The sequence below is a fragment of the Poromitra crassiceps genome (assembly GCF_964638095.1).
Source record: "Poromitra crassiceps genome assembly, chromosome: 14".
Classification (NCBI taxonomy): Eukaryota; Metazoa; Chordata; class Actinopteri; order Beryciformes; family Melamphaidae; genus Poromitra; species Poromitra crassiceps.
This window is the reverse complement of record NC_139633.1, coordinates 23,833,062-23,855,345: the sequence shown is the minus strand read 5'-3', so window position 1 is coordinate 23,855,345 and position 22,284 is coordinate 23,833,062. Positions and strand designations below refer to the sequence as shown.

The 22,284-nt window shown below is 44.1% G+C and overlaps 1 protein-coding gene across 1 annotated transcript in view; it reads right to left on the bottom strand.

Annotated features, from left to right (window-relative positions):
• adam12b (ADAM metallopeptidase domain 12b) overlaps positions 1 to 22,284 on the bottom strand; it is a gene marked incomplete at both ends in the record, with an annotated part of 123,123 nt that overhangs the window by 1,583 nt on the left and 99,256 nt on the right. Inside the window, 9 exons of the mRNA XM_083650683.1 lie at positions 5,277 to 5,540; positions 7,935 to 8,043; positions 8,714 to 8,900; positions 10,041 to 10,149; positions 13,048 to 13,125; positions 16,653 to 16,851; positions 18,195 to 18,303; positions 18,827 to 19,022; positions 19,663 to 19,752. Coding sequence (XP_083506809.1) covers positions 5,277 to 5,540; positions 7,935 to 8,043; positions 8,714 to 8,900; positions 10,041 to 10,149; positions 13,048 to 13,125; positions 16,653 to 16,851; positions 18,195 to 18,303; positions 18,827 to 19,022; positions 19,663 to 19,752 — 1,341 coding nt within the window. The remainder of the gene's footprint in view (positions 1 to 5,276; positions 5,541 to 7,934; positions 8,044 to 8,713; positions 8,901 to 10,040; positions 10,150 to 13,047; positions 13,126 to 16,652; positions 16,852 to 18,194; positions 18,304 to 18,826; positions 19,023 to 19,662; positions 19,753 to 22,284) is intronic.

The following is a 22,284-nucleotide window of genomic DNA, read 5'->3' as shown; positions in this document are numbered from 1 at the left end:
GCATGAGTAACCGAATAACCTCCGACGATGAGATCGCTTATTATTACATTATGTGTGTGCTTTGCCCATGAATGACGTAATCATAGTGCTTTGTGATGGGCGGGTTCAATATGACATACAGCTGGAGACAGAAAACAGTCTCATGCCTGAGAGGAAAGTTGAGCAAGCATCAAATTGGGCCACTTCAGTGTTTCTATGAAATCAATGATGTCATTAAGAAGCAATAGTGCGAAGCGTAACTTATTCCAAGCACATTTGATTGCTACATCGGTCCCAAGGTATCACAACTACATCAGTCCCAAGGTATCACAAGTACATCAGTCCCAAGGTATCACAACTACATCAGTCCCAATGTATCACAACTACATCAGTCCCAAGTATCACAACTACATCAGTCCCAATGTATCACAACTACATCAGTCCCAAGTATCACAACTACATCAGTCCCAAGGTATCACAACTACATCAGTCCCAATGTATCACAACTACATCCGTCTCAATGTGTCACAACTACATCAGTCCCAATGTATCACAACTACATCAGTCCCAAGTATCACAACTACATCAGTCCCAAGGTATCACAACTACATCAGTCCCAATGTATCACAACTACATCAGTCCCAATGTATCACAACTACATCAGTCTCAATGTGTCACAACTACATCAGTCCCAATGTATCACAACTACATCAGTCCCAATGTATCACAACTACATCAGTCTCAATGTATCACAACTACATCAGTCCCAAGGTATCACAACTACATCAGTCTCAATGTGTCACAACTACATCAGTCCCAATGTATCACAACTACATCAGTCCCAATGTATCACAACTACATCAGTCCCAATGTATCACAACTACATCAGTCTCAATGTATCACAACTACATCAGTCCCAAGGTATCACAACTACATCAGTCTCAATGTGTCACAACTACATCAGTCCCAATGTATCACAACTACATCAGTCTCAATGTATCACAACTACATCAGTCTCAATGTATCACAACTACATCAGTCCCAAGGTATCACAACTACATCAGTCTCAATGTATCACAACTACATCACAACTACATCAGTCCCAATGTATCACAACTACATCAGTCTCAATGTATCACAACTACATCAGTCTCAATGTATCACAACTACATCAGTCCCAAGGTATCACAACTACATCAGTCTCAATGTATCACAACTACATCACAACTACATCAGTCCCAAGGTATCACAACTACATCAGTCCCAATGTATCACAACTACATCAGTCCCAATGTATCACAACTACATCAGTCCCAATGTATCACAACTACATCACAACTACATCAGTCCCAAGGTATCACAACTACATCAGTCCCAATGTATCACAACTACATCAGTCCCAATGTATCACAACTACATCAGTCCCAATGTATCACAACTACATCAGTCCCAATGTATCACAACTACATCACAACTACATCAGTCCCAAGGTATCACAACTACATCAGTCCCAATGTATCACAACTACATCAGTCCCAATGTATCACAACTACATCAGTCCCAAGGTATCACAACTACATCAGTCCCAAGGTATCACAACTACATCAGTCCCCATGTATCACAACTACATCAGTCCCAATGTATCACAACTACTTCAGTCCCAATGTATCACAACTACATCACAACTACATCAGTCCCAAGGTATCACAACTACATCAGTCCCAATGTATCACAACTACATCAGTCCCAATGTATCACAACTACATCAGTCCCAATGTATCACAACTACATCACAACTACATCAGTCCCAAGGTATCACAACTACATCACAACTACATCAGCCGGAAGGTATCACAACTACATCACAACTACATCAGTCCCAGGGTAGCACAACTACATCAGTCCCAATGTATCACAACTTCAGTTCCAATATTATATACTGCATGTCTCAGCGAACTGCAGCCAGAGTCATACAGAAGGAATTCACGCGCGTATTAGCTACCAAAAAGATGGCATATAATATTAGCTAAGGTGCACTGTAATATCATCTTAACTGAAAAAAAAGATCTGTAGCCTAACTGTAATTTGCCATTAGAAACTCAAAAGTCTCAAAATGCGATCACCTTCTGCAGACAGCAGGCCAAAGCTCCTCTGATGGAGTTTGAAACACAAGAGGCCCCACAGGGGTAGAAATGATAGAAAGCTTTAATCAGATTGAGCTCGGCTAGCAACACAGCACGTCTGGCTGAGAGGTCGGGGGTCATGAGACTGACTCAGGAGAACATTCGAAAATGCAAGAGTCTCATCGGAGGAATCTGTATTAGTATGAAGTGAAAATAAGATAACATATATACCACCCAAGTTGCTCTTCAGTTGACACACTTTGCTAAAGGGCACACTCTACTAAAGCCTTGAAATCTGCAACAAGAAGATTCCCACCTGGGCAGTTTAATAAAGGGAATAAGAACCCTTCCTCTGGAAACATACAAAATAAGACTAAGAAAGAAATATTCAATCGATGCAATCAGTTAAATACAATAATAATCTAGGCCACATGTGCATTTCTATAGTCATGAAAATTTTGTAATTCCAATTTTGGTGATTGTCATGTTTTAATTTAAATTGAAAGATTACACTCTCCCTTATGGGATGAGAAGGTTCTATGACAATCAGGCTGACAAAAATCTATCAAAAAAACCCAGCTTTGGATAAACTGGAGAAATATGTCCATGCATTTTCTTCCTCCAGTTTATCCAAGAAAAGTCATAAGAAAAATAGCCTTGGTTTTAATATTATTACTAAAACCAAGGCTATTTGTCTTAGTGCCTGAAAAGCTGACATTTTGGAGATATGAAGTTTTCCCAGATGATCAGTTTCCCGCTTTATTTGCTTCACATTTATTTTATCGTTCATGTATTATTACATTTGGTTCCGTTAGCCAGCCAAAAGTCTGATCATAAATGTAGCTGGGAAATTCTCCACTCTCACAGTGTCTGCTTCTCATGTACTGTCTCGCTGTAATTAGTGTCAACACAGGCAGGATAGGCGCACCCCCCCAACCCCCCCCCCCCAAAGAAAATTAAAAAAATAGAAAATAAAATCCCAAACGTAGACACAAATGGCTGGAGCAGTCTACACACAGGCACTGAGGCCAATGAGCTACGAAACATTACTTCAAAATAAGACCTCCCATACATAATGGCATCCACAGGGAAGCAGGCTATATTACAATAAACTTTCAATATGTTTGCTTTTGGGTCCTGTAGGTCCTTGCTGGCCCAACAGAACCTCTCTTTTGTGCCGGACCTATATCTGCCTTCCCTAATCATTCCTTCTGTTTCAGAAGAAAAAGAAAAACGAGCAAGCAGATAGTAGGTAGCAGGGTTTCAATGTTTCAGCAAGCAAGTGAGCAGTCTCTTTTCAATGTCAACACTGGCCTCTCAGCTAAAACGCACGTTTGTGTTGGCGGCGCACGCTCATCGCTATAAAGGCTAATATGCTGCAAGGCTTGACATACATGTAGACACCACAAACACATCTCCAATGCTATAGGGGCCATTGTTACTGCTGCTCGCCTGAACCATTCATCATTACCTTTGGGCGGAGGAAAGATTGGATTTGTACGTTTCCTTCATGCTCTGGCCTCACATCTGGGATTATGCTCTGCCTCTTTATCCAACAGACAGAAAAGTCATCTCAAAAAGTCGCTTTTTATAAGGAGCGCACATCTGCCGCGGTGCCTCATACAGCGCCGACAAGCGACACAATGCTCCCCGCTACACAGATAGACAAATGGGATGGGTATTCGGATCAAGTGCCTGAGCAGACAGATGGATTTACTATCTCCACCACATCCAATACTGTCGGCTCAGCAGAAATCAGCCCCTTACTCGCAGGGAGTTAGACAGATTGAACTCTGCTGTCGATACGCCGGCGAGCAGCGAGCTAACTGCAGTGCGGAGATGTTCTGATATCCGACGTGCTGTTTTGAGTACCACGTTTAAAGCTGTGGTCTGCAAGAAAACATCGGATCCGTCCGGTCGATCATGCGTACTGCCATAAATCAGTCATTGTCAGAAATGATGGTGCAATGTGTTTTCACAGCACTCCGAGCTTCACACATAAAGTCATTTCAATGTACAAATGTGTGACTTTAACTTTGAAATTCTCTACATTGTAGAGTAAAAAAAAGAAGAAGCTTGATTTGGGGTTAATGTGTAGTCAGAGTTGTCCTGATCTCTAATAATATAGCAGTCATTAGCCACTTTCATACACAGATTATTTTGTGTGAAAATATAAATAAATCAGATATAAAAAAGACAAAATCATTATCTGCACTGCAGCTCGTCTGCCACTAGTGAGCACAACATTACCAGAGACGAGGTTATGACACCTGGAAATGATACCGACATGTCAAACATATACGGTGTGTACAGTATAGTTTCAAATTATTATTTTATTTTTGTAATAATACAAAGACAACGGCCGATTCAAGACTCATTTCATCTCTCAGCTGATGAATAAACAAGTTGCCACAATAAATGGTGCACATGGTCCAGATGGAAGAAGTGACCTGGACATGGGAGGCGCCTAATCAAACAAGAAAAGGAACATCCCCGAATCGACGTCTGTGTAAAAGTAGTGACATCCCCGAATCGACGTCTGTGTAAAAGGCGAACCCAGCGAGGCGGAAAACTCATTCAGAAAAATGACAGCTGTCATTTTATGAATGAGCTTCACGTTTTCTCCTCTGATCAAGGAAGGGGGGGAATCGCTAGTTACCGTGACTGCAGTCTCACCTGTTGTGCGTTCCCTTATGAAAAACACTATTCCTGTATATTTTAGAATCTAAAATGGATCTCATCTATAATATGTGTCTATATGAGCACATCACGTCTGTCATTTGGCGATGCAGTAGCTCTGTACTCACCCTGACAGAACAGCCCGATTCTGACTTAGTATGCAGTCAGGGTTGTCCTGGACTCAAATATATCAGTCATTGTCAGGATTTTGTTGGCCTTGGGCCTTTGGGGGCGGCTAAAAACCTTCTGCAGGCGGAGGCAAAAATTCCCTCTATGCACGGAAAAACCCTGCATTTTAAAATATTATTAAAGAGTTTATGTCAAGTGAAAGCTATAACCTTGACTGGATTTACATATATATCTGTTTCTTTCTTGGGCATTCAAAATAGAGAGAGAAAATAAATACTGCGCCATTCATTGCTCTTTCTATTCATAAAAGCATTCTTCGCGAGTTCGCCACCACCATTTTTTTTTCTTTTCTTTTTGCACACAAACCTGCTCCGTTCTGTACGACGAGTGCTGGCGGGGCAGGCTGTGGAACGGTGGCACTGTAGGCGGCGAGAGGGGCGTGTGGGCGGGCAGTAGGACCCTGTGGTGGTGCGGCGGGACGGGGGGCAGGCCGGGCTGCGCCACGCTCCGGGGCGCGGGCACGCTGCGCGGCTGGCTGATGCGCAGCGGCTGGTACAGGGGAAGTCTGCGCAGACTGTGAGAGTGGAAGGTGTGTGGAGGGAGGAGAGGCTCCGAGCTCAGGAAAGATGGCTGAAAAAAGGGAGAGAGAGAGAGAGAGAGAGAGAGAGAGAGAGAGAGAGAGAGAGAGAGAGACTCTTTATTATCAGTTACAACATCACTTCACTCATTCTTTTTTTTCTTTTCCGCCTACACACAATCTGTGCTCTTCCTCTTCTGCTCTCGTCGCGCCCTGGTGACCTTGTACCCCCATACAGTTGTTAATTAGTTTGGCCACTTTGCTGCTGTAATGCTGCCGTACGGCCACAGTGGTAAAAGTGGGGCTGTTGTATCCGTGTGTATCAGACATGTCTTGTAAGACAATCATTCAAAGCCTCAAGCTGGATATTTAAAGTGCAGTCCAAGCACAAAAAGTAGAACTTTAGCTCGGCCGTAAAGCCATAACGAGTGTGAAATCGCTGATGTCAGAGGCTGCCGTAAAACTGGAAAAACAACATTATTAGATATGACACCCTGGAATCGTTAAAGCCAGAATCTGACCACATGTCCTGACCAGCTGTTACCCCTCTGCTCCAGAGCAAACTCGTACGACCTAAAATGGCTGGACAGGCTTTGGCTGCTGGACAGACACACACATACGCACGCGCACACACGCACACGCACGCACACACACACACACACACACACACACACACACACACACACACACACACACACACACACACACACACACACACACACACACACACACACACACACACACACACACACACACACACACACACGCGCACACAGCAGTTATACACCAAGAGAGCTGCTGGACATCTGGACATCAGATCACCATGATTGGAAGGGACAGGCTGTTAGTCACACAGGTGGAGAGGATAGTGCTGCAGTGAGTCAGTGAAGTCCATCAGAGCAGAGGATAAATTGGACTAACCTGTAGCCAGGGTCTATGTCTCTGCCAGAGTCAAAGGGACTGTGTGTGATATTGACTAACGGTGGGACCTCCAAACACTTTTATAGGCGGCTGGACTTGTGTTCAGCACGATAACGAGCTAACTGGTGTGCTCAGTTTGTCGTTAGAAAACGGATAGTTCCGCTCCTTGATTATGATTGGCTGACCCGCATTAAAAGCGGTTGTAAAATACTCTATAAACACACACCTGTGACCGCACACACAGTATTACTGTTGCTATTATTACTACGTTGCTTGGCAACCATTTTGCTAAATGTTGAAGGACTACGTTGCCTGGCGGGAGAATGATTATTTATCGATATTGCATTCTGTTGTTGTGTGTTTATTGTATGAAACCTTGCCAGGCAGGCTATATGTAGTAAGCGTTTTATAAAAGCAATAAGTGATTTACAGTGATTTTACAACGGTTAAGGGGGTTTCAGCCCCCTTAGCCGCTCCCTAAGAACGCCCCTCTGCTGTTGTAAACCACAGCGTCTCGCGGCGGCTTATTGTTTAATTTTGGATAACCGCAAAATGAGACTTTTTCCAACGTTATCACTGCAGCGACGGCTTGTTCCTGTGTTCAATTCTCACTGAATCCTGATGAAGTCGGGACTGTTTTTCAAGCAGAGTTTTTTCTTTTTCAAGATCATGATCGATCTACCATCCACCAGATCTCACACTGCCTCCGTGAATATTTCACATGAAAGTCAATCTATTACTATCTATTACTGTAAGAATCACATTTACGCACAGTTGCTTAGTTACTAGGCTACAATAATGTGCAGTATGTAACCTAGAATGTGATTTTCATACACAAATACAGATCAATGTAACCATGATCTATACACACACACACCCACACGCGCACACACACCCACACACACGCGCATGCACACACAGACACACACACACACAAACACATACCTTTAGTTTGTCAAACGCATACAAATCACAGATAAATCTGCCTCAATGTTTATCATTTCAAAACCAATTTTCTCCCTCCGCCGCCCTGGATCAAGCAACTCTGTTCCCTCCTTGTAAAAAAATCTCTTCATCACAAACAGAAACATTACAGCCAAATAATATCCTGATATAGATTGTCTATTCGTGTAAATAGAGCAGTCTCTCAATTAACGCTTTCTCTTTGAGAGAGATACTGAGGCTGAATCAATTACCCAGCTAGCCGTCATCTCGTTTTGTCAAGAAGCCTGCGATAAACAGCTCTGGATAAGCATGGCGCCCAGGCTTAGTCGCAGTTTACTGTCTAGTTGCTAGGGATCTAATAAAGTGTGATTACGAAAGAAATCAAATCAAATGGGGTGTGACAGAAATAGACACACACACACATGCACACGCACACACACACACACCCACACGCACACACACACACACACACACACACACACACACACACACACACACACACACACACACACACACACACACACACACACACACACACACACACACACTCTCTCTCTCTCTCTCTCTAGAGAGAGACCCACCTTATAAATGCTGGCTCCGGAGGGCTTGGGTGGAGGCTTGCGCTGTGGGGTGGCCCGGTACATGGACTGGGTCCTGGTGGGGCTGATTGGTCTGTTGGCCTCCATAGATCTATTGGCACAAAGAAACGCTCTTAAGATAAAGAGCGTTTGGCTGTTTGCACAGTCTCTGCACTCAGGCTATCATTTCTAATTCTAAGGCAATCGATGGGCCAACAGAAATATGCACTCTAGACAAAAACCAGGAGAGGCTACATTTATCTGATGCCGTTTATTGGCCAAAGCCGGTATGCTCAGCCAGTCAAGTGAGAGAAAAAATGTTTCATATTTGATCATCTTTTGTTTCAGACTATTGGAACCTGCACACCTGCCACCAAACAGAGTCTCTAGGTGCAACAGTCTTTTGATTTCATTCTAAACCAAGGCAGAATTTGATGGGACAAGTACACAGAAATGTACGTTACAGTAATTAGATACAGTACATGCTTCAATACAAATACAGTATAAGAATTTTTGTCAAATTTGGGCTCTTTAAAAGGAATGAATCACAGCATTTAAAAAATAACGTGGAATTTCACTTCAAAAGAATATAGGAGCACGAGTATTTCTCTTCTCTTGTCAAATTAGTAATTTAAAAATGTTCAGGGTATTTTGCTGCCGTCGAACCAGTCCAATGTTCCTCTGTACTGCGATCACACCCGCGGTCTCCGTTTTATTCACGTCACCTGAGTTTCTCCAAGATGCTCTTCCTGTTTGGGAAAGAGAAGGCGGAGCTACGTCACCTGAGTTTCTCCAAGGTGCTCTTCTTGTTGGTACAGAGAAGGCGGAGCAGACTCTTCCTCTTCAGGAAGACGATGAAGGTGACTCCCAGAAGGCTGAGCAGGGTGACCAGGACTGCCACAGTGATGACCACGCTGTCGGCTGATGCCACATACGACAACACGCACATTAATGCACACACACGCACATCTACAGCACAGAACAACGACAGGACAAAGACCGTTACAGCTGGGCCACGCCCACCACTACACTTACATTTCATTTCATTAAAGGAACACTCTGCCCATTTTCAACCAGCTTTGTATCATTAGAACATCAGTAGTATATCAGAAAACTGTAAACGGTTTTGAAGTCTGTCATTTAATTTGACAGTTATTGACTGTTAAAGTGTGGACCAGTGACATCACTGGTCCACACTAACTCAAATTAATAACTCATTAACTCAAATCAACTCTCAATAACTGTCAAACTAGATGAATGATGAATAGTTTGACAGTTATTGAGAGTTGATTTGAGCCTCACCACCATTTTTATTTTCCCCCTGGATTCTCCCCACTTGTACTTGGCTAATTCCACCTGCTGTCCCGGTCATTGCTCCACCCCCCCTGCCGATCTGGGAAGAGCCATAGACTAGCACATGCTTCCACTGATACATGAGCAGTCACCAGCCGCTCCTTTTCACCTGACAGCGAGGAGTTTCACTGGCAGACCGTAGCGCGCGGGTAAATTAAAGTAATAATCTCTAAGATTTCAGTTTTGTTCTCTTGGGTGACACCTATGGCGATGAGTGGTAATTGCAGGTGAGATCCAAACAGTGTTGCATTATGTGACATTACTAATGTCACATAATGTCACTATATACTGTAAATGCTTCCATCAATGGACCATAGCCTCAATCAACATTGTGAATGACTCTTATAAAAAAAAAAAAAACTATTTCAATGAAAATCTTTGGGATTATAACTTTAAATCAGGATTCTGAGAATAAAGTCAGAATTCTGAGATTAAAGTCTGAATTCCGAGTTACTGTCAGAGTTTTGAGAATAAAGTCAGAGTTTTTAGATTAAAGTCAGAATTCTCAGATTAAAGTCAGAATTCTGCAGGAAAAAAGAAGCATACTTTATACTGGCGATGTCACTGATGATATAATCGATGGTGTACCGGAATTTGAATGTCTCGGGTCCCTAGATTTCTGTGACGTCAAAGTAGGGTCACGAGCCAGAAAAGGGTTGGGAACCCCTGGTATAGACATTCAAATGCTAACATTACCTGGTATAGACATTCAAATGCTAACATTACCTGGTATAGACATTCAAATGCTAACATTACCTGCCAGTCTCATTGGCCCACTGTCAATGCTGCCGCCAAAGCCGGCCTCCTCGCACAACGGTGGGGAGAAGTGCGCTTCGCAGTGGCAGTTCTTCTTGTTGTTGCACACCTGCAAACACAACACACAAGCATTTCACCACTGATTCACTATTGATTCATCACTATTGATTTCATCTGCATCCACCAGGCGACATTCATTGGTCAGCGTACCCAGATCGTTTTATATGACATGCTATATTGATGTTGCTATACTCGTTCTATGGTTTTCTCTGGCATCATACAGCATGGTATATTTGTATCCTTACAGGTAAACCCCAGATAGAATGTATTCGGGTCTTCCATCTCCACAAAACAAGATGAAAAAGAGAGTCTGCCCTTATCCGACATGCTTGGTTTACATCTATAAATAAACTACTCCGATACTTTGATTGAGTAAGTCCAAGTCTTAAGACTTTCATAGTACAAGGAGGGCGTCGACTCTGTGTGTGTGTGTGTGTGTGTGTGTGTGTGTGTGTGTGTGTGTGTGCGCACGCGCGTGCGTGCGTAGCATTAGTTGTAATGGATAAAACATGTGCATGGGAGAGTCCATCCCTTTAAAGCCTCAGGTTTCCGATGCTGGAGATCCAGGAGGATTCCCTAGCGAGGTAATGGAGTCCAGCTGTCAGTTGGAGAGAGGAAGGGATAGGGAGGGAGGGAGGAGATACACAGGGAGGCCTGCAGCTGGGGTGGATTTAGATCCAGTACGGACTTCCAGGCAGCTTCCCTGCCTCTGGGCCATGGACACTCCTTCACACAGGGTGAGGTGAGGGGGTTAAGAGGCACTCAGGGCCACAGAAGGCGGCGTGCTGGTGGGGATGGGCCCTTTATATATCTTGCAGCTTAAGGGAGCTTTTATAAGTGAGAAGGAAAGTAGGAAAATATTTCTGCACACTGCAAATAAAAGACCCGGGCAAAAAAAGCCTATAGTTCCAAAGTGAAATATCCAAGGGAAATATTATTCTCATAAAACACCTAACTGTATGTGCATGTTGAAATCAACATGAAGTAATTGAGTAATCTTAGGGTAGATAATGACCATATAACTTCTAGGCCTCCATCATTAACATTGTAGCGAATGCAGCGCATTCATTTTGTCTCAGGGAAAGGGTAATATTATCCATCACTTTTCACTCATGCGAAATTAACAGTCGGGATACATCAAATATTCATGTCAAAAGACGATCCAGTAGAGGTGAGGATGCGTACTGTAATCCAATTATGCAGAGACAGACAGATTAGGCTCACTTCTACAGTGCTCATTTGTCAAATGAGATGAGCAATTCCCAGGTGTCTGTTGATATCTAATATAGTTTTAATGGTAATAACATGGAACTAAACGAATATGAGAAACTGAAGATACAATTTGTGTGTGCACCTGATAATACCTCATCTCATGACTGACTTCAGAGTTGTGTTCACTGCCACTTAACCCATTGATACCTGATGCAGCATTTGCGTGTATATCCCTCATTTGTGTGTGTATCCCTTTAAGACCGCGAACCGCGTGACGCTTGTGTGTGTCTTAAAGGGATACACACACAAATGCTGCATCAGGTATCAATGGATTAAAATCATACAAGATGTAGATATATGTTTGTTTTGCTGCAGGAACTTTGCTCTCACTGCAATAAATTGAGAGTGCCGTCATCTCAGATTTGAATGATATGTATCTTTTTAATATAAATAAGGTTAGCGATCCAATAAACACAAAACCAGCAGATAAGAATATTGGCAAGGATTCAATTTATCAGCTCGATGGACAATGAGAGGGAAAGGTGGTCTTAAGAAAATGAAAAGTAAATCTATGAACGTGATTTTTAAGTTGTCTCTCCTGATCTATATAAGCTAGAAGATGCCTCTCTTCTGCTAAATGAGCTATGGAAATAGACACATACAACAAGCGCAAAGAATCAATATATGAACCGTTGACTAAAATGAATTGCCTTGCATGCAAGCAATATTCTGTTCACTCATTTTAGTGAATTATGTTTGCAATCAGGACTCTTTACTGTGCAGTGGATTTGAGAAAACTGCCAGACAAATTGTAATCCTTTTACTATGATTTGGCAGATCTCCCCCCCATCTACAGCCAGGAGGAAGATTAACACAAACACAAATGAACAGAGAAACAATTCTCTTCACATTAAATACATTTCCCCCCCCTCTACCTTTGGCTATATTTCAATGATCCAATAAACTGGCTTTCAATACAGCCACAATTATTAATCTCCTATTGTGCAAAACATTGTCATTGTATTTTTCATTAATGTTATTTGGTCCGGGGTAGTTTGATCAGTTACAAGAAAAATAACAAAACTCTCAAAACAAAACTAAAAACAACTTTAGCCTCTTATCTCTCTAATTTCTCATTTTCTGTAGACTGTGAATGTTTCCATAACCGAGAGTGAAGTTCAGAGGCTATTGTAAGCAAATCTGGCCCCTGGCGAGCATTTGCTTCGCAGAACTACACAACAAAGTAAATCAAACATAAAAGCGCCCTCTGTTGAATTATTGATAAGAAATGCTAAGCGAGAGGTGAGCATTTTTCTGCAGGAGGTGTTTTGCTTTTATACTGCTACAGTACAGCACTTTTGCTATGATGGTCTCCCCCGACTGTGCGGCAGAGCCTCTCATATCTATAGTCTAAAGATGATGGACAACACTTTAAGTAGAACATAAATGATGCCGTTAAATGGAATTGATTTAACCTCAATGAAGATTGATTGTAGCTACAGAACACGAACAGCTGTCATAACTCACAGGCCGTGCTGTGAATACACTGTCGCTTCGTCTGACACGGCAAAGAGCTACTGGAACACTAAAGGGCAGTAAGGCGGTCTTAACCAATCAAATATTTAAATACAGAGTCCTCCTAAAAGACTCACAGCTGTTACACAGTTACAGTAGTGACACAAGCTATAGTGCATCATTTAACACAAAACATTCATCGAAGGTACTTTACACTCACCCCACGTCCACTGCACTTCCCCGAGCACTCGTGCACACCAAACACACTGACGTTCTGGCACTGGCGATTCAGGCACATCTAGGAAGAGAAACACATCATTATGTGTTTTTATATAATTATTTGTTTATTTTATATTTTATAAGTAGCAAAATGCTGGAGTAGCTGAAGATGAACATACAAAGATGAAGAAGTACAATTCTACATACATTACAATGGATATTATCTCTCTCTTGCGCGTGGGCCATGTGTGATTATGAAGGATTGCAACGCACTCACTCCCCTGTATATGAGCACATGTCATCCTGAGGGGGAGTCTCCCTATTTTAATATTGTTTTGCTGCAGGCCGGGTGACACCGAGGTAGCCGGCAGCACATAATGTCTCTAGGGACACACCCCTCAGTGAAGTCCAGGATGTGAAGACGCTCCTGGAGGAATGGCACTTAACAGTCAGAGGGTATGACTGACTGGACCCTTGGATACCTCACAATCAATTTGGAAAAACCTCTATTTGGACAAGGCACACAATTTCTCTATGTCCTCCAGAACAAACAAAACGAACATCACAGTAGCAAAAGCTGTTGCCTTCATGTAGAAAATGACCTGCACTTGGCAAAGCAGTTCTGAGCTCTCATCCGCCTCACATTGCCAGCATGGTGGGTCATAGGCTTAATGACCTGATTGGTGTGGAAGACAGACAACCTTTTTGAGAGGAACAAAGGGGCAGGCCAAAGAGCCAAAGCCATCAGAGTTCCAGGACATGAACTCTCTGGCTGAAAAAAAATGTGTGGAGCTCACATGTTGGCAGACAGCCACTTTGTCTTCTTCTGCCCAAAGAGCTCAAAAGGTGAGCTTCTAGCACCAAGGTCAAGTCGCACGAGGGAACTCAAAGAGGTTGTAGAGGCTTCTAAGACTGTGTGGCCCACAGTTTGGTTCCCCAATCCAACTTGCTGGGCCAAAATAGTGACCACATAGACCAGGGCTATTCAACTGGCGGCCCGCGGGCCGAATTCGGCCCGCCAATCAAGTCAGACCGGCCTGCGGATGAGTTCTAAAAAAAATAATAATAATCTAACAATTAAACCTCATTTACTTATTACACCAGACTGGTTGTTTTCCAGATGTGATCTAGCGGACAGAGTCTCTGCACACCCAAGTGTGTGACAGGTGCGTCGGATGAAGATATATAGCAAAAATCCCGCACACCGTCTCCCTTCTCTGGAGAAATATTTGATTTCAGATGTGATCTAGCTAAAGTGAGCTAAACAAGTCAGATCCACTATAAATGTTTTTCAGGAGATGCTGTGATGTAGCCACAAGAAAGGTGCAATATTAATGTTTTTCAGGAGATGGCGCTGTGATGTAGCTAATCAAGAAAGATGCATTATAAATGGTTTTTCAGGAGATGTGTGCTGCAGCTAGCTAGGTTCTAAACAAGAAAGAATGTTTACAGTTGTTTTCCTTTCCTGATGCACTATAAATGTTTACAATGCTGTGGTGTAGTTAGCTAAGAGAGGTCAGAATTGACCAAATTATATTTCAAATGGCTGACATGTGTTGTAGAATACTTAGATTTGTTTCAAATGTGCTTACTTTTGGGGCTTTAACACAGCTTTTGTTGCACAGAAATTAAGCACTTTTAAATGAAAATTAAGCTTTTGCAATGTAGTGAAATACAATTTTTGAAAATTGTGGTGGCGCGTTGTGTCAAGTGTACATATAATGGGATTAATAGCTCGGGGAACGATCCGTGCCCCCGGCCCCTTAGGTTTCTGACAATGTGGCCCTCTGAACAATTTAGTTGAATAGCCCGGACATAGACCCAAAATGGCAGGTAGAGAGGTCCAGCCCTGCAGGGAAGAGGCAGTCTGGCCAGGGAAAGGCGAAGCACGTCCTGCCCAAGTGGACCAGTTGTTTCCATCAGGGAGCACCCGAGGGGGAAAGTGCGTCACGGACTGTCAAGGAGGTCCAACTCTGCCTCGCTGTATTTGCAGCAGATCATCTGGAATGTGTCGGGCTTAGGGGAGCCGGCGAGTAAGGGCAAAGGCCAGCAATGATGCATCACTGAGGGCCTGGCCAGGAAAGTCCACACCAGAGGCCTGTAGGGACTGAGACAGCTCTCATATGAAGCAGTAGAGGAAGAAGGTGCTGATGCTGGGCATGTGAGCAGAAACATCATCACTCCTTGCAACCAGGTCAACAATACAGCAATGAGGACAGGCCTTAAGACCTCATCTGGGGAGACAATTAAGGAAGCAATATATTGCTCCACTAGTAGTCATGCATCCTCAGGGCCGCGGGAAGGGGGGGTGCTGCAGGTGCTGCAGCACCCTCTGCTGTTTTGTATTGGAATTGCAGTCTCAATAAAAAAAATAAAACAAAAGATTAAAATGTGTTTTATATGTTTTATACTGCAATATTTAGGGTTTATGAGCAAAGCAAAGAGGGTGGAGATGTTATTTTTGATGTTTGGTTTAGAATAATAAGATGATAAAATATAATAATAAGCTCAGTGTTTCTGCCTGTGTTGCTGTCTGTTGTAATGTAAAACGACCTAAAGGGAGAGAAGGTGGTGACATGAAAGTGAGTGAGAAAAGGAGAAAATACTATACACAACAGTATAATCCTATTAATGTTCATTTAAAATGAGATATTCCTCTAAATATGGCAAAAAAACATCCAAACGTACAAATAACATCCAAAAAAAAATCTGCGCCACCAAAAGTCCCTGCCTTGCAGCACCCCCTGCTTAAAATGACTTCCAGCGGCCCTGTGCATCCTGCATGGCAGCAACGGCTCTCTGTTACTGCTTTGATGAGACAGGGAATTGGGGGGCTAGCCCGTACGTTTGAAGCTCCTTCAAATCAGGTTTTTGAGACCTGCGATTTAGAGTGGCATGTTGAAAGGAGGAACGTTGTGGGGCACGTCTAATCACTTACACAGGCTATCCAGAAGTATCTACCTGAGCCATGGCGGAATTGTCGGTTGGAATTGTTGGAATTTTGGTGCCAACAGAGCACAGGTGGAAAAACACCTTGCCAGGTGAGGAAAGGTATAAGAATATTGAGTTGGGAAGTGACAGTGATATAGCTGCAACTTGTGGTTACCTCAAAAGCTATAGGGTGAGCACTGTCTTGATGTGACCTGTCCGTGTGAACTACCTGGAGATAGATTTGACCTGTCAGTGTGAACTACCTGGAGATAGATTTGACCTGTCAGTGTGAACTACCTGGAGATAGATTTGACCTGTCAGTGTGAACTACCTGGAGATAGATTTGGCCTGTCCGTGTGAACTACCTGGAGATAGATTTGACCTGTCAGTGTGAACTACCCTGAGATAGATTTGATCTGTCAGTGTGAACTACCTGGAGATAGATTTGACCTGTCACTGTGAACTACCTAGAGATAGATTTGACCTGTCACTGTGAACTACCTGGAGATAGAAGGGATGACCTTGTGATGACAGAGGCTCATACAGGGACCTCTGTAGGGCACTGCTGTCCTATGTGATCTGTGAGGTCACATGTGAGTTTGTTGGTATCAGAAAGGATGAAATGGAACCTTGCCTTCTGTCTTTTTCCAATCAAATAACACAGTGAGCTCTCACCATGCCTTCTCCACACTTAGTACCAGCCAGAACCAGTCCGGGGTCAGGCATGTCATCACCGAGGTAGACATGGGTTCCCCGACACAGAATACGCCCCCCTTCCTGGAGAGGGATGTTGGTTTCGATGGAAACGGCGTTCGTCCCGATCACCGGCCGGGTGGCGCCGCCCTGGCACTGGATTTTACCACACTTTGCGTCCCTGCGTACAACACACACACACACACACACACACACACACACACACACACACACACACACACACACACACACACACACACACACACACACACACACACACACACACACACACACACACACACACACACACACACACACACACACACACATACAAGTGCATATAGACACACAGACACACATCAAAATAAATACCGGTTGCAAAAATATTTGTAATGAACAAAAACATAAAACCCTGTCAATCTCAGACCAGAGTGGGGAAAGATTATGTAACTGTCGATGAAAGATGACTGAAAGAGAGCTAATGACAGCACTGCTTCTCCCGGTCCTCCGCTCATAATTACTGTACATAAATTAACGCGGAGCTCGATTACAGAATTCATCCAAAGGGTGATGATCTTCGAGACAATTAGCCAACAAGAATAGCATGAAATGATTCATTCATTCATGAATACTAGTCGACAGTAATTGGGCGCTATCTTTCCAAAATTACAACTTTCACCCCTGTACATTTTTGTTTGAACATCCATGTGTCAGATTCTGCTAGGTAATGATGATTGCTAATGATGCCGACTGAAGCGACACAGTTGTGTTTTGCAGTCATTGTGGCCTCTCTTGCCTCAGTGCAGCTGCACGCACAGCCTTACTGTACCTCACTCTGCACAGCCTTACAGTACCTCACTCTGCACAGCCTTACAGTACCTCACTCTGCACAGCCTTACTGTACCTCACTCTGCACAGCCTTACTGTACCTCACTCTGCACAGCCTTACAGTACCTCACTCTGCACAGCCTTACAGTACCTCACTCTGCACAGCCTTACAGTACCTCACTCTGCACAGCCTTACTGTACCTCACTCTGCACAGCCTTACTGTACCTCACTCTGCACAGCCTTACTGTACCTCACTCTGCACAGCCTTACTGTACCTCTCTCTGCACAGCCTTACTGTACCTCACTCTGCACAGCCTTACTGTACCTCACTCTGCACAGCCTTACTGTACCTCACTCTGCACAGCCTTACTGTACCTCACTCTGCACAGCCTTACTGTACCTCACTCTGCACAGCCTTACTGTACCTCACTCTGCACAGCCTTACAGTACCTCACTCTGCACAGCCTTACAGTACCTCACTCTGCACAGCCTTACAGTACCTCACTCTGCACAGCCTTACTGTACCTCACTCTGCACAGCCTTACTGTACCTCACTCTGCACAGCCTTACTGTACCTCACTCTGCACAGCCTTACTGTACCTCTCTCTGCACAGCCTTACTGTACCTCACTCTGCACAGCCTTACAGTACCTCACTCTGCACAGCCTTACTGTACCTCACTCTGCACAGCCTTACCTCGCTCCGCATTTAGCAAAGGAGCCTTTGGAATCCTTCCCACAATTCCCATAAGGATCTCCTGCAGAGTTGACCCTCTCAAAACAGATCCCAGGGGCCGGCTTGGCTCCTGCATACAGAGAGAGAGGGAGGGAGAGAGACAGAGAGTGAGAGATAGAGAGAGAGATAGAGAGAGAGAGGGAGAGAGATAGAGAGAGGGAGAGAGAGGGAGAGATAGAGAGGGAGAGAGAGAGGGAGAGAGAGAGAGGGAGAGAGATAGAGAGAGAGAGACATATAATAAAAATACAAGCATTGGCAAAATGCGGGGAAAAAGTGACAATTCATGCACGTCTCGTCATACGCTGGTTTAGCTGGCTCAGCCTGGCTGGGGGCATGGTCAGGGTGGGGTAAAAAACCTGTTCTATCCATTCAGCAAAGTTAGAATTTAGCTGATAGCCCAGCCCAGGCAGACACGATCGGGGATTTAACCACCGCAGTAAACGCACATCTGAGCAGACGTCTTGTGTTCTGCTCTAGAACCCCCAAACCTGTAGTTTAGAGCCGCAGCACCGTCTTTTGGTGAGTCAGCCCATGAGATATATGGGCGGTTTTACCCCACTCGGACTGTCTCTATTAGGGGCCCTTCAATTCACCTAGTCCCCACAGGGTGATGCACTGCTGCTCGTGGGTCTGGCAGATGCCGTTATAGCAGTAGCCTTCCACGTTGTGGCAGGCATGGCCATCATGCAGGTAAACATTGGCGGGACACTGAGGGTTAGCACCGGTACAGAACTCTGGCAGGTCACAGGAGTTACTGGACTCTCGACACGGGGTACCAGCCAGTTTGAGCTGTGAAGGCACACAAACAAGGCAAAAACACGTCGTCTACAACAGGCTCTGGCTTATGTGAAACAATACAATACAACAATACAATGTTGATATCTCACACCATGGGGTCCAACCTGCTTATTGTGAGAAAGGCGAGAAAGGCCTCCTTTTTCCTTCAAATCAAAAGTCTGTGCGGGAAAAATCATTAATAACGCGATGAACGGCTTCAAAGCGTTTAATCATCTTCAGCAAATATTCCTTTTTCTAAGAAAGGACACACATCTGAGCTGCTTCGGAATCATTTCCATGTCAAAGGAGAAATCACTATTCACCAGGTAGACGCACTTCTAGGTAGAAGCAAACTTCTTTCAATCAAACTCAATGGAGACCTGCCAATTGAATTAAAATGTTAAAAGCTAGACTGAACTGACCTGAGATATCAAATTATATATGAAGAGCGAACTATTATCAGTCTCTTAATAAGATATTAATCAGATCTAACAAAGTTTTTAAAAGGTTTGGTCCCTGCACTTGAGTGGATATGACTCTTAAAAGTCCTTGGGAATGAAACATCTCCATCTCTGCTGAAAAGCCATACTTTTTTTTCCACTGGGAGGGCGAGGCGAAAACCAGAGACTAGATACAGTGGAGATCTTCTTACCCTGCAGTCCTCGCAGCACTGCCCGTGGGCGCACACGGCGTCTCCCTTCAAGGTGCATGTGGTGGCGTTGCAGCACGGGTTCATACATTCCTGAGAGAGACACACCAAGAAAGAGAACAACATATGGACGCGATCACTGCTCTGAAGCTCCTCTCTCAGCTGTGCTGTGGTCAGATCAAGCTTTCCGGGTGAGGATGGGATCCGGGGGGATTCCCCTGCCTATACCCCCTGACCTGGAGACCCCACACAGCATAACCCTCTTAACCCTTTCCGCTTGAGAGACACAATAACAGAGCAAGCGTGGGGGTGGGGGAACGTGCTATATAGTGAGGGGCTCTAGGGCTCATATGTTCTGGATTTGGGAATTGGTTAGACCTCTGGACTCGTGTAAAGAGGAGCGCGTTTGATGAGATGACCCCTGTGAGGACAAAGGAGCGGCAGGATAGGAGGCAGATAGGGATCGGCTGCAGCGGTTGGGGGAGCGAGGGCGCTGATAATGCACGGCTGCAATCGGCTGAAGAGGTCTGCGACTGAGGTTCGACGGCGATGAAAGATAGCGGGAGGACGTGTGGCACAGTGGCACTGTTAGGGCGCAGAGGAGAGGAGCCGGGCTGGGATTTGAAAGAACCTTGAGAGGTGAAGATGGCACCCGCTTCGCGCGCAACGACACGATGGGCGGCTGGCCACTGGCAGAAAGGGGAGAGGATGAGAGAAGGTCGATAAGCAGTGGATGGATGGGATAGGAGAAGGTCGATAAGCAGAAGAAGACTGGGGCTATCGCATTGTGAAAGATTTGAGGGAGGTGTTAGGATGTTTATCTTTCATTAGACGCCTAAGCCACATCAACTTTGTTTTCCAAAATGCTGTCACACATTTCACTATCGCCTAGAAAACAACTCTCCTGCTCTTATTTATCTTCTCTCAACATGGCGGTTCTGCTGCTGGTGCTTTGACTTAATGACATGATGGAGTGTTGATGGCTGATGCTGAAGACAGCTGGACTGGCTGCATTGTTAACCATCTAACTTGCAGATCTTGGTGTTTTTTATGAGTCTGGCTGTTTACTCCTTCACCCTGATGTCAGCCTATTGTTTGGAGTGGAAAGAGAAGACTGCTTTCATCCCCCTGTCCAAGTGGGCACGCAGGGCAGACACACGGCCTCTCTGTCTGCGCTGGTATGGAGGGGCAAAGCTGCACGGAGGCCAATGGAACCGATTCAGGCTTTTAAATGAGAGAGACGTACAGTTTCAATGTGGCACTGCTTAACCACAGAATCAAACACATTCAATCCAATCATTCGGGCTTTTTTAAGTACCGTACATAGAGATATTTTTGGTTTACCGTATTTAGTTCTAGTCATTGACAGACATCCATTGATATTTGCTGATATTGTACTGCTATGACACATTCAAAATGCAACGATGCTGTATTATTTCTAGGGGTGTCACAATATATCGTCCCACGAAATTTCGCGATAGTAAAACGTCACGATATGTATCGTTGAGATGAAATCTCATATCGTGGAAAAAAAAAAAAAAAAATTTTTTTTTTTTTTTTCAAAAGTAGACAAAGAAACGTACCGGTACTTGTTTGTTGAAGTTCAATGTGTGGAAAGTAGTTCAGTTGAACAAGTCTCTGAAGAGACACATGAGAAGTTATACAGGAGAGAAACCATTCAATTGAGTTTCTGGCAAAACTGTTTACTTGACAGGAAAAACTGGAGATGCATAAAAAATAGACTAAGAAAAGTCTTGTTGTTTGAGTTTGAAGAAAAACTGAAGATGCATAATGAGAATTTATACTGCTGAGAAACCTTTTAGTTCAAAGTAAATCTAAGTGACGGTGTAACTCATTCTATTTCAAGATAAGCCTTATCTCCAATCTCATGTTTTTTCTAGTTGTTATTGTAATAACAATTTCCCACAACAGCATGTTTTGTATTTGTGCATTTCAAATAAAATACTACTTTTCCAGTCATATATTGTCATTATTCAAGTTTAAAAAAATATTGTTAAAATCGTATCGTATCGTATCGTTATCGTGAACCCAGTATCGTGATACGTATCGTATCGTGAACTGAGTGTATCGTGACACCCCTAATTATTTCATTTCCCCATTGCTCTTATTTTTCTTTTCCCCCCAGATTTTTCTCACCAATTGTACTCGGCCAATTCCCCCTGCTGTCCCGGTCGTTGCTCCACCCCTTCTTCTGATCTGGTGAGAGGTGTAGACCTGCACATGCTTCCTCTGATACATGTGCAGTCGCCAGCCGCTTCTTTTCACCTGACAGCGAGGCAGGACGTAGCGTGTGGGAGGATCACGCTATTCCCCCCCCAGTTCCCCTCCCCACCCGTACCCGACACGGCCAACTGTGTCTGTGGGAACGTCTGACCAAGCCGGAAGTATCGCTACCGGGAGTCGAACCCAGCTGCTCCCGGGACCTTCTTTAATGGGATGTCTGTCTGCACAAGAACTGATGCAGTCAACACTGGAGGTTAAGTGTCCTCACAGAGAGAGAGAGAGAAGTTTGTGTGGTGTGCCTTGGGAGTATTTTAACAATGTCACTTTCTCTGTTTCTCATAGCCGATTGCAGAAACTCCTGGCGACCTGTAGACAATGCCA